This window comes from Vigna unguiculata, chromosome 8 (assembly GCF_004118075.2).
Source record: "Vigna unguiculata cultivar IT97K-499-35 chromosome 8, ASM411807v1, whole genome shotgun sequence".
Taxonomy (NCBI): Eukaryota; Viridiplantae; Streptophyta; class Magnoliopsida; order Fabales; family Fabaceae; genus Vigna; species Vigna unguiculata.
Window position 1 is genome coordinate 25,580,546 of NC_040286.1, and position 10,870 is coordinate 25,591,415.

The 10,870-nt window shown below is 33.0% G+C and overlaps 2 protein-coding genes across 2 annotated transcripts; one reads left to right on the plus strand and one right to left on the minus strand.

The window, feature by feature from the left end:
• The first annotated feature begins 2,241 nt into the window (after positions 1-2,241).
• On the plus strand, positions 2,242-3,231 carry LOC114195042 (uncharacterized mitochondrial protein AtMg00810-like). The gene has a single exon (XM_028085439.1). The coding sequence runs from the start codon at positions 2,242-2,244 to the stop codon at positions 3,229-3,231; it is 990 nt and encodes a 329-aa protein (XP_027941240.1).
• A 1,256-nt stretch (positions 3,232-4,487) lies between these two features.
• Positions 4,488-8,142, minus strand: LOC114193293 (serine/threonine-protein kinase SAPK2-like). The gene is made up of 9 exons (XM_028083026.1): positions 7,855-8,142; positions 7,647-7,721; positions 6,726-6,827; positions 6,473-6,526; positions 6,298-6,390; positions 6,118-6,210; positions 5,899-6,003; positions 5,668-5,766; positions 4,488-5,013 (listed from the first exon to the last, which is right to left on the minus strand). Exons 1-9 carry the CDS (start codon positions 7,972-7,974, stop codon positions 4,735-4,737), a joined length of 1,020 nt encoding a protein of 339 aa, XP_027938827.1. The 5' UTR covers positions 7,975-8,142; the 3' UTR covers positions 4,488-4,734.
• Positions 8,143-10,870: the final 2,728 nt, after the last annotated feature.

Genomic DNA, 10,870 nt, shown 5'->3' on the forward strand with positions numbered 1-10,870 from the left:
AAACTGAAATATTGTTGATGGCTAGTAGCGAAACGAGCTTGGCACATGATGTGAAGAGCTTGGCACATGATATGAAGAATTTGGCAAGGGAGGAAACTGATGAGGATGAGATGTTGTTGACAAGGAGCTTGGATATTGAGCTTGGTCCGCACTCTAGCATAAACACCGAGTTTGGTTTGCTAGTCCAAAACAACTCGATTTGGTATCTAGACACTGGAGGTAGTAACCATATGTGTGGAGATTAAAGTATGTTTGACGAGCTCTCCAAAATTGAAGCTGGACATGTGTCATTTGGAGACGCTTCCAAGGTGATGGTAAAAGGACGAGGTACAATATGTTTTTCTCAAAAGAATGGACGAATTGGGACAATTTGGGATGTGTACTACGTACCCAACCTCAAAACCAACATATTGAGTATGGGGCAGTTAATGGAAAAGGGGTGCTCAATCATCATGAAGGATCGAGTGCTAGAGTTGAGGGATAAACTTGGATACCTTATTACCCGAGTAGAAATGAAACAAAACAGAATGTATAAACTGGAGCTGAGGTGTTTGAAACTCGACGTTGAGGATGAAGCAATGAAGTGGCATTTTCAATTCGGCCATTTGCACTTTGGAGGGTTGACCGAGCTAGTACAAAAAGAAATGGTGCGTGGATTGCCAAACATAGAATTTAAGAAGAATTTTTGTGAAGATTATGTACTTGACAAGCACCAGAGAGCCTCGTTTCCAAAGACAACTGAGTATCAAGTGAAGGAACAACTCGGCCTGGTGCATGCAGATGTTTGTGGACCAATTACTCCTGTATCTTTCAGTGGTAAGAGGTACTTTTTAACATTTATTGATGATTTCTCTCGGAAGACATGGGTTTATTTTTTGAAAGAGAAATCTGAAGTATTTGGAGTGTTTAAGAAATTTAAAGTAATGATTGAGAATGAAACAGGCATAAAAATTAAATTTGTTCGGTCAGATAGAGGAGGTGAATACACATCAGCTGAGTTCATGAGGTACTGTGAGGAGCTTGACATTAGAAGATTTTTGACAGCTTCATACTCACCACAACAGAATGGAGTTGCTGAAAGGAAGAATCAGACAATTTTCAACATGGTTCAAGCAATGTTGAAAGGTAAGAATATGTCAAAAGAATTTTGGGCTCAAGCAGTGCAATGTGCAGTATATGTGCAGAACAGGTGTCCTCATGCAAAGCTCAATGGACAGACACCACATGAAGCATGGAGTGGAAAGAAACCATGTGTATCTCACTTGAAGGTATTTGGTAGTGTAGCATATGCTCATGTTCCAGCACAACAAAGAACCAAACTCGAGGACAGGAGTAAGAAACTTGTTTTTATTGGATATGATGAAAAAATAAAGGGCTATAAATTGTTTAATCCAGTAACAAACAAAGTTCTTGTGAGTCGAGATGTTGTACTAGATGAGGAGAACGAATGGAACAACTCGGTAGTGAGAGTTAAGAGCTTAGCAACGACTAGTGGGAGCTTGGAAACTACCTTTGGAAGCTCGACAAGTGAAAGAAGAAATCTGGACAATGTACCAACAAGACAACAGGAGGTCTCTGACGAGAAAGAAGAACCATTGCAGCCCAGAACTCGGAGCTTACAAGACATATATAATACAACTAACGAGGTACATGTTGTATGTCTTTTGGTAGAATCAGAAGATGTTAGTTTTGAAGAAGCCGTGGTGGATGAGAAATGGAAGAAGGCAATGGACGAGGAGATTGCTGCTGTAGAACGCAACAACACGTGGGAACTATCTGAGTTACCACAAGGAGCTCGACCCATTGGAGTAAAATGGGTTTTCAAGAAGAAAATGAACGCACAAGGAGAGATAGAGCGATATAAAGCTCGATTGGTGGCAAAAGGCTATAGACAGAGGGAAGGAGTTGACTATGCCGAGGTGTTTGCACCTGTTACTAGGATGGAGATTGTTCGTCTACTAATTTCTGTAGCAGCTCAGAATAAATGGCCCATTTTCCAAATGGACGTAAAGTCAGCTTTTCTAAATGGTGTGTTAAAGAAAGAGGTCTACATTGAGCAACCACTCGGCTACATGAGGAGAGGTGAAGAAAAGAAGGTGTTGAGGTTGAAGAAGGCTTTTTATGGCATGAAACAAGCTCCAAGGGCGTGGAATGACCGAATCCACACTTATTTCGTGGAAAATAAATATGAACAAAATAGTTGAACACGCACTATATATAAAGAAGCATGGAGGTAGGATAATGTTTATAGCTCTTTATGTTGATGACCTTGTGTTCATGGGTAATGATGCAGAATTAATCAAGAAGTTCAAAAGAACCATGGAGAAAGAGTTTGAAATGACAGACTTAGGACACATGAGATACTTTCTCGGGTTGGAAGTCAAACAACTTGAGACAGGCATCTTTGTGTCTCAAGAAAGGTATGTCGAGGACATTCTGAGTAAATTCAAGATGGCGAGCTGCAACCCAGTTTCAACCCCAATGGAACCAGGTACAAAACTTTCAAAGTTTGATGGAGGAGATCACGTAGATGCCAACAAATACAGAAGCTTGGTTGGAAGTCTTCGTTACTTGACAAGTACAAGGCCGGATTTGTTACTAAGCGTTGGAATAGTAAGTCGATACATGGAGGAGCCGAGCTACACACATTGGAAAGCACTGAAAAGAATATTGAGGTATGTGCGGGGAACAACATCACTCGGATTATACTACACTAGGTCGGACGATTACCGATTAATAGGGTACTCGGACAATGATCGGTGTGGAGATGTAGATGACCGAAAAAGCACATCTGGGTATGTATTTTTCATGAGCAACACGACGTTTACCTGGCTCTCAAAGAAGCAACCTATAGTGACCTTGTCTACATGCGAAGTTGAGTACGTTGCAGCATCATTGAATGTATGTCATGCAATATGGCTTAGAAATCTTCTAAGCAAACTGGAGATGAAACAAAAAGGAGGGATTGTAATTCGAGTAGATAACAAGTCGGCTATTGAGTTGACAAAGAATCCGGTCAACCATGGAAGGAGTAAGCACATTGATGTGAAATTTCATTCCATCCAAGAACAAGTGAAGAAAGGTAATATAGAGATCGTGCACGTGGGAAGCAGAGATCAAATTGCAGACTTATTTACAAAACCATTGCCAACTGTGTTGTTCAATAACTATAAAAATCTAATCGGAATGAAGGTGGAAGAAGTATTTAAGTTTACGGGGAATTTTTGTTAGGATAAACTTACATTAAGAGTTATTGAGCAAACTTTATGAGTGGTTACATTTGTGATGTTTTAGGAGAGCAAAAGTCAAAAGTTTTAGGTGTTATGTTTCGGATGTTAATGGTGATTAGTGTTATGTTTTTGTAATAATTGGAGACATTAGGACTTGCAAATGAAAAGTTAAATGTAAATCCTATAAATTATAGTATTTTGTTCATATGAAATACACAAATGAAGAAAATCATATTTTCAGAGATAAAGTGCCTTTGCTGACATAATCTTGGAACAACAAAAAATTTATCTTTCTCATTTATGAAAATAAGGAAGGTATATAATATATATATATATATATATATATATATATATATATATATATATATATATATATATATATATGTATAAAATTCAATATTAGGGACAGACATAGCCTTTATTTATAGGCATTAAAGCATGTTTGACCCTTCAAATCATTAGTATAAAGAAATTGCAGAAAATGATAAAGTTGAGAGAGAATTGATGGACAATAAGTTGAACTGTCTGATCAGCATTGGAATCAGAAACTTGATTAAAGCCATGTTTTGGCTTAGCATCCGTTGACTTTTTAGAAGCAGATTGAGTAGCAAAAGCAAGTGAAGCATCAGATACTGAGACAGTGAAGCCAATGCCACGTTGCTTCACATGTTGCATTACTAGGTAAAGCACCTTCATAATTGGAGGAATACGACTTGTGAGAAATATTCATGAAGACCCATCAAGAAAAGCATCATATACTTGGTATAGTTGTAATGAAAATGTGTTCTGATAAATCTTTAAGAAATGGTAAGAAGTGAAACCAGCAAAGTTATGGAAGAAAATTTACATAATTTCTATTTTTCAATTCAAGTTAAGATGTTATATAACAGGTTTCTTGATGTGCAGAAAAAAAGTTCAAAATATGTTTACTAACTGTCGGTAGTTTTTTTTTTTTTTTCTGAATTTGTTAAATAGTGATAAACATATAAACAGAAAAGAGAAGAAAGTATCTGAAGATTGGCTTAACATATAATGTTGAAAACCGTCGACTTTCTTGACTGATTCCACAAGGGACAAATGTTTGTTTGGCACCAAAATAGAAAAAGCAGTGTCGGCAATGCTGATTGATTGTACACAGTACAAGGGTTTAATTCAATGTGCCAAAGATATTTTTGTAGAACTTCAAAACACGTCTTATCCTATGAATATAAAATAAAATCCATTAACAAAAGCTTACTTATATTCCATATGATGCAATAGAGGAACCCGCCACAACTTGCTTTATTTAATATCCTAACATTTTGGAACATGTGATTTTACATCTCTAGAAAACGGCACATGGATTTGAGAGGGAAAAATGAAAATAAAGAAGAAAAAAAACCCCTTAAATTAACAAGCCATACTACTCATCTTAATTGAAAAACTAAGGAATTTCAGCCCCCACAGAAAAATCTATTCACATTTTCACATCAAACAATAGCTTAGCTTGTTCATGTACACACACTCAAAGAGGACAAACAAATTCTCCACTTGTTTCTACATCCTCAAGATCTTCTTCATCAGCCTCCAAGTCATCCAGGTCCATGGTGCCCTCATTGAGAAGGCCACCAACAATGGGAACATTAAGAGATTTTCTTGCCTCTTGTACTATAGACAGCACTTCCTCAACCGTTTGTGATGGATTATTTACATCATTTATTTGCCAACTTCCAGTTTCCATGAGTTCTATGGGTAAGTTCCTTAAAAACCATGGATGGTTTTTAATTTCTGGTATTGTTATTCTCTGTAAAATGCCTTAAATGGATCAATACAATGGGAAACGAGTCTACATGCATTTCAATAGAAGATTAGCAGAAAGATGCCCAATATAGAGGAAAGAATATGCATTGCTAGAATTGTGCCCAGAACACAAACTACAAAAACTTTAAGAAGCAAAAGCATGTAGAGGTATGAGAAAAAGTAGAACTTCTAAGTTAGCTGAGAATAAATATGAAACAAATGAGCATCTATATAAGCAATGAAATCTTTGGCTAAATATCTTTTTAATTCCTGAATTTGACGCAAAATTAGAATTCATCTCTGTCCAAAACTTTAATACATTCTTTTAAACCCAATGATGTTAAATTTATTTGATGTGTCAAAAACGTCGCCAGTTGACATTAAATCTGGAACGTGTCAAACAAAGTAAACAACTTAAATACTACATGAAACGCATTTGACACGTCAAAAACATTAAATATAATTGGGTTAAAAAAATTATATCTATTTATTTGTAAAGTTTGAGAACCAAAATGTTTCAAAGTTTTGGATAAAGACAAATTCCAATTTCGTATCTAATTTCAAGAAGTAAAAAGATGTTTAAACCTAAAATCTTTTATCTAATAAGAATTTTATAGAGGCAGAAAAAAATTAAGATTCTAGATATTAAATTAGTTACCTTTTCAGGACTTGCCACAAATATTTGTGATAGAAGATGTCTACATTCCATGGAAACTCGTACATAATCTGGGACTGAGTACTGGACACTAAGTATCTTCTGTATAAGCCACAAAGGGTCCAATTGAAACACCATATAGTGAGAAAGTGAAACCAAACAACTAACACCAATATTTAGACTAAAATTGTTTAAGGATTCAATAAAAATTTGCAGCTATCAGTTATCACTCACACCAATGGTTTTTTTGAAGTTTCTTGGGTCTGCAGGGTCTTCAAAAGGATAAGCCCCAACTAACATCACATATAAGGTGACTCCACAAGACCATACATCTGCAATCTATAGCTTCCAATGAAAACTTATAAGTAGAAAATAAAGCAGCAAGAACCAAATGTATCTAAGTTGTAAAAAGCCAAAACTAAGCATAAGAAATGAGGAAGAACAAGACCTTACCTTTCCATCATATTCTTTCCTTGTAAGAACCTCAGGTGCAATATAAGCTGGAGTTCCTACCGTTGACTTAGGTTGAGAATGCAATACTGATGACTAAAAACAAGATAAGAATAAATTAATGTCACATAAAGAAGGGCTTCATTATCTACAGATGCAATCCTTGTTAACATTATACACTACCTTTGAATAACCAAAGTCACAAATTTTAAGTCTTGGAGCAGTGCTTCCATCTAAGAGTGTATTTTCAAGCTTCAGATCTCTGTGACAAATTTGCTGCATAGACATTGCCATAAATATCCGTTCTTTGTGAAGGAGTTAACATGGCTCATGACACATGTTTGGTTTAGTTTCATACCATTGAATGACAGTAACTGACTCCAGATATCAGTTGCTGAAAGAAAAATCTTGCCTGGTAAAAAGTAACAAACAATACTTGAGGACCTAAGTTTCTGAATGAAATAATGCATACACTAGCATAACAGGACCAGATTAATAAAAGTGTAGACTAAGTTCAACTTTTGGACTTTTCAAATGAAACCTAAACAACAGGATTATACTGACATAGATCTGGATAAATTAATCAAATAGTGCCTCACTTTCTATATTACCTCATCCTCACTGAATCTACCAGCATTGCATATCCTTTCAAATAGTTCTCCTCCAGAAGCATACTCCATTACTATTGCTAGATGAGTTGGTGTCAGCAGAACCTACAAGTAGACTCATCAAAGCTCACGCAAAGGATCTTTTTCCTTCTTTTGAAACTGATTGGAATATGATTCCAATTTTAAGTGTGTTCAGATTGTAAAATAATAACTAGTACATGGTTCATCATAAACTTTAAATTTTACTAAACAGAAGCACAAAACATTAACACTACCATCGACAAAACACAGGAAAAGGAGAAAATAGAAAATTAGAGAAAGATGAAATGTAGGATGGATTTTTCTTATCAAACTCTCTTAAACTAAAAAGCAAAAAGAAAACTGAAAAAAAAAATGTGGATAAATATATCCGAATAAGTGTGGTGCGGGGACCTTTGTATTATGCTAAATTCAATTCTGATTCCCAACCCACTTCAGTACATGGTAGAATATCAAAACAGAAGACTACAATATAAAAAGTATATCAATATTCAAAGTCATAATGATGAGTGTTTCTAAAGCTAACTTCTCAAGTTCCCCATCTTTCATGACAGTGGTAACTACTTTCCATCACCACCACACACAATCTTTACATCTCACATTCTCATCTTTTCTTTAGGCCAATATTCAGATCCTCATATTTTAAGAATAAAAAATTGAAAAAAAAAACTTTTAAGGATAAAAAATAGTCAGTGAATTAAACCAAGAAAGCTTAAAATATTACATCTAAATAGCAAGGATTGACAAAATAGAAAGTCAGTTGAAAAAGTAGGAGTCTTGAAGGCCAGAAACGAATTTTATATTTTGCAGAACTTCAAACAGAAAACCAAAAGATAGAAGACACCCTTCACTCATTATTAGAAGTGTGAGTATTCTTTTACCAACCTCCTTGAATCTAATAATATTGGGATGCTTCAATGATCTATGGTTCATGATTTCCCTCTGAACATGCTCATCAATCTGCAGCACATATTTCCAATGTCACAACAGTGAAACAAAAAAACACATACCCAGATGAATAATTTGCCAAAAAAGAGAAAAAGAAACAAAGTTATGCAACTGAAATTGAAAGGGTGAAGAAGATGAAGCAGACCTTCTGGCCTCTCTCAATGAACTTGACAGCAAAAAGTTCATTGGTGCGGTTTTCCCTAACCAGTTTTGCGACAGCGAAATTCCCAGAGCCAATATCTTTGAGAATCTCATAGCGCTCCATGTTTTAGTATTGCCAATTTCACTGCAATTCAACTACACACCCGTGTGCTGCGTTTTTTTAACATAAAAGGAATGAAGAATTAAAAGCCAAACTCAAAATGAATGTCTTATTCATACGAGACAGAAAAGTAGGTTCTCGGGTTTCTGAAAATGCCCAACAAGTCTTAATAAAGACGCAATCCAAGCCACCTTTGACTTCAGTATGAACGTTGCTGTCCACAATCACAGGGTGACAAATAGGAAAACAGAAAAGAGAAAAACTCGAAAAACAAAACAAATGCATAAATCGAACTCATAACATTTGACACGTGTTGAATTTAATTATGAAAATAGGACAAAACATAATTTTTAAGATGTTTTTTTTTTGTATATTATTTTGCAATTAAAATTGAAACTTCCTGTTCATAACTACTGCTGAACTTAAATGCTGGTTCTTTCTATGAAGTTGCTTACTGGGTTTCCTTGTTAAGAAAATAAATTAGAGTATTTAAACAACATATTAATATTTAGAATTATAAAAAAAAAGTACTGTGTTTTGTACTTTTTTAGGTTAAATATTTTCAGCTAGTCATCTTTTGAAAACCTAAAAGAATTTGTGGTAGAACTGGTGGGTGGAAAAATATTCCTGCTAACATTTATGCTTCTATTTATTTTTCGGTGACTATTTATGAGGAAAAAAAATATTATTCCTAATGTTTAACCATACTTCTATTATTGTTAGGTAACTATTTATGACCAAAAGACTCTTCTTAATTTGTATACTTCTATTAATGTTTTGGTAATATTTAATGATTTCAATATGTGTGGCGAAGAGAATTAATTTTTGAAAAATTAGATATATAGATACGCTACCTATGTTTCTTGTAGTTTATATTCAATCTTTTAAAATTAGTTTTAAAATAGTTCAAATTTACGATTAAAAAAATAGTGATGGCTATCCAAATTTGCCTTCCTCTGTCTCTGATAATTATTCGGTCTGTAATCTATATTTTTCTTCAATTGTGAAGACGTAACCATGAAGTAATTTTTGAGGAAATCAAATTTTTTATTCTCAAATTTACATATAAAGATTTCAATGATTTTAAATTATACTATTTTAACATTTAAGAATTTTACTACAAAGAACGGTTTTAAGTGGTGACATATATCTCATAGGATTCTCATAATTAATTCCCATTATTATAAAACGGTGAATTCGGAACCAAATTGGTGGATTCATTTCACTTGTTCTAAATGAAATCTAGGTACCATACATTTTTTTAATATTAAATCAGTTTTAATTGTATTTTGTATTTGGCTAGAAAATGATTTTAGTTTCTTAATTTTGTAATACACAGTTTTAGTTTTGTATGTTAAAATAAGATATTTAGTTTTGTATATTTTCAAAACCAGTAATACACAGTCCAAATGTTCGTATTAAGATGTTATTTTAATGTGGACTTACAACTCATACTTTCTACATGAGGTTATACTTAAATTATTTGTTTATTTTAATGTCATTAGAATTATTTTAACAGTGATTTTCTGGTCATTTTCACAATTAAATACATAGATTTTGATGTAATAAAATGTTTTTAAAATATTTTAAAATACAAAAAATCAGTATACATAACAAAAAGTCAGCATAAAATCGAAATTCTATCAAATATCATAATATGGAATCCGTTGATTTAGAAAATTAGGTTAACATAATTTATCTTTAACATTGTGGAGACCAAAGGAAAAATAAAAAATAAAAGGCTAAAATTGTATTTTACTCAATTTACTTTTAGATTTTATTTCTGAATTTTTATTTCGTTATTAAGTTTTTATTTGAAATTAGTTAAAGAGGTTTGTGTTTTTTTCTTAAACCTCTTAAACTTGTATTGTTTTTATTTTAAATTTTAGATAATTATGATAAAACTTGAATATATAGTAATTAAAATTAAAAAAAAAAGTTTAGAGAACTTAAATAAAGTAAAAGAATTTTAAAGTGCGGGATTGTGATTTGAGGAGGAACATTTTTCAATTTCTTATTTAGGACGAAATTTGATGGTTAAATAGAATGGTTTAATTAATTCCACATGGTAAACAAATTTGAATATAAATGAATCGAGAGATTTATTAAAGTAGGACAAAATTCATGGAAACTATTTATATAAATTTTAAATAAAAAATAGGAAGCGAAGAAAGAGCAGCAACGCGAATGAAGGTTTTTGGGGGTCAGCGAAGAATAATCGACTTAAAATCACTTTCGGTCAACTTTTGAACCATTAAAAGAAAAAGGATGTTTTTACATATATTATCCCTACATAATGCAAAAACACTTTATAATTAATAATGTGATATTTATCGTTGTCGTTAAAAAAATAATCTAAGGGTTCATTTTACTATAAACGGTACTTTTTTTTTTTTCAGAAAGTGCAACTGCGCCAACTAAAAACAATAGAATTAAAGAATGTAAAAACGTGCATATACATGGTTTTATTTGTATTGTATCTATGGAAGAGTTGATTTGGACAAAGACAAGGTCGTGATTTTGGATTTTACAGCTGAAGATAAGCATGCCACCTTTCCACCTAATCTTAATGTTATAAAATTTCGAATGCATTTGACATTTAATAAAATACAAAGATGGCTATGAAGCATACAAGGATAAACATAGATGTTCAAGAAAAATTACATATAGTTTTTTATTTACATGTCGGGTGTGTTTACAACAAACGTTTTGTCAAGAAACACATTTAAATGTGGGTGAAATATGATTTTTTTTTTAATCAGATTCTTGGATCATAATTTAAAGGAAATAAAAAATTAAGTTTAATTTACCCTATTTGAAAAGTTAATTAATAAGTTGTTGAGAACTATAAGAAAAATTAAAGAATGGACATGAGTGTGGTTAATGTGGTAAATTCAGT

Coding starts and splice junctions, on each gene's coding strand:
- LOC114195042 (XM_028085439.1), top strand. CDS start 2,242: ATGTTTATAGCTCTTTATGTTGATGACCTTGTGTTCATGGGTAATGAT.
- LOC114193293 (XM_028083026.1), bottom strand. CDS start 7,974: ATGGAGCGCTATGAGATTCTCAAAGATATTGGCTCTGGGAATTTCGCT. Junction 6,527..6,725: donor GTAGATTCAGTGAGGATGAG/GTAATATAGAAA, acceptor ACTTTTTACCAG/GCAAGATTTTTCTTTCAGCA. Junction 5,014..5,667: donor TTGTGGCAAGTCCTGAAAAG/GTAACTAATTTA, acceptor GGCATTTTACAG/AGAATAACAATACCAGAAAT.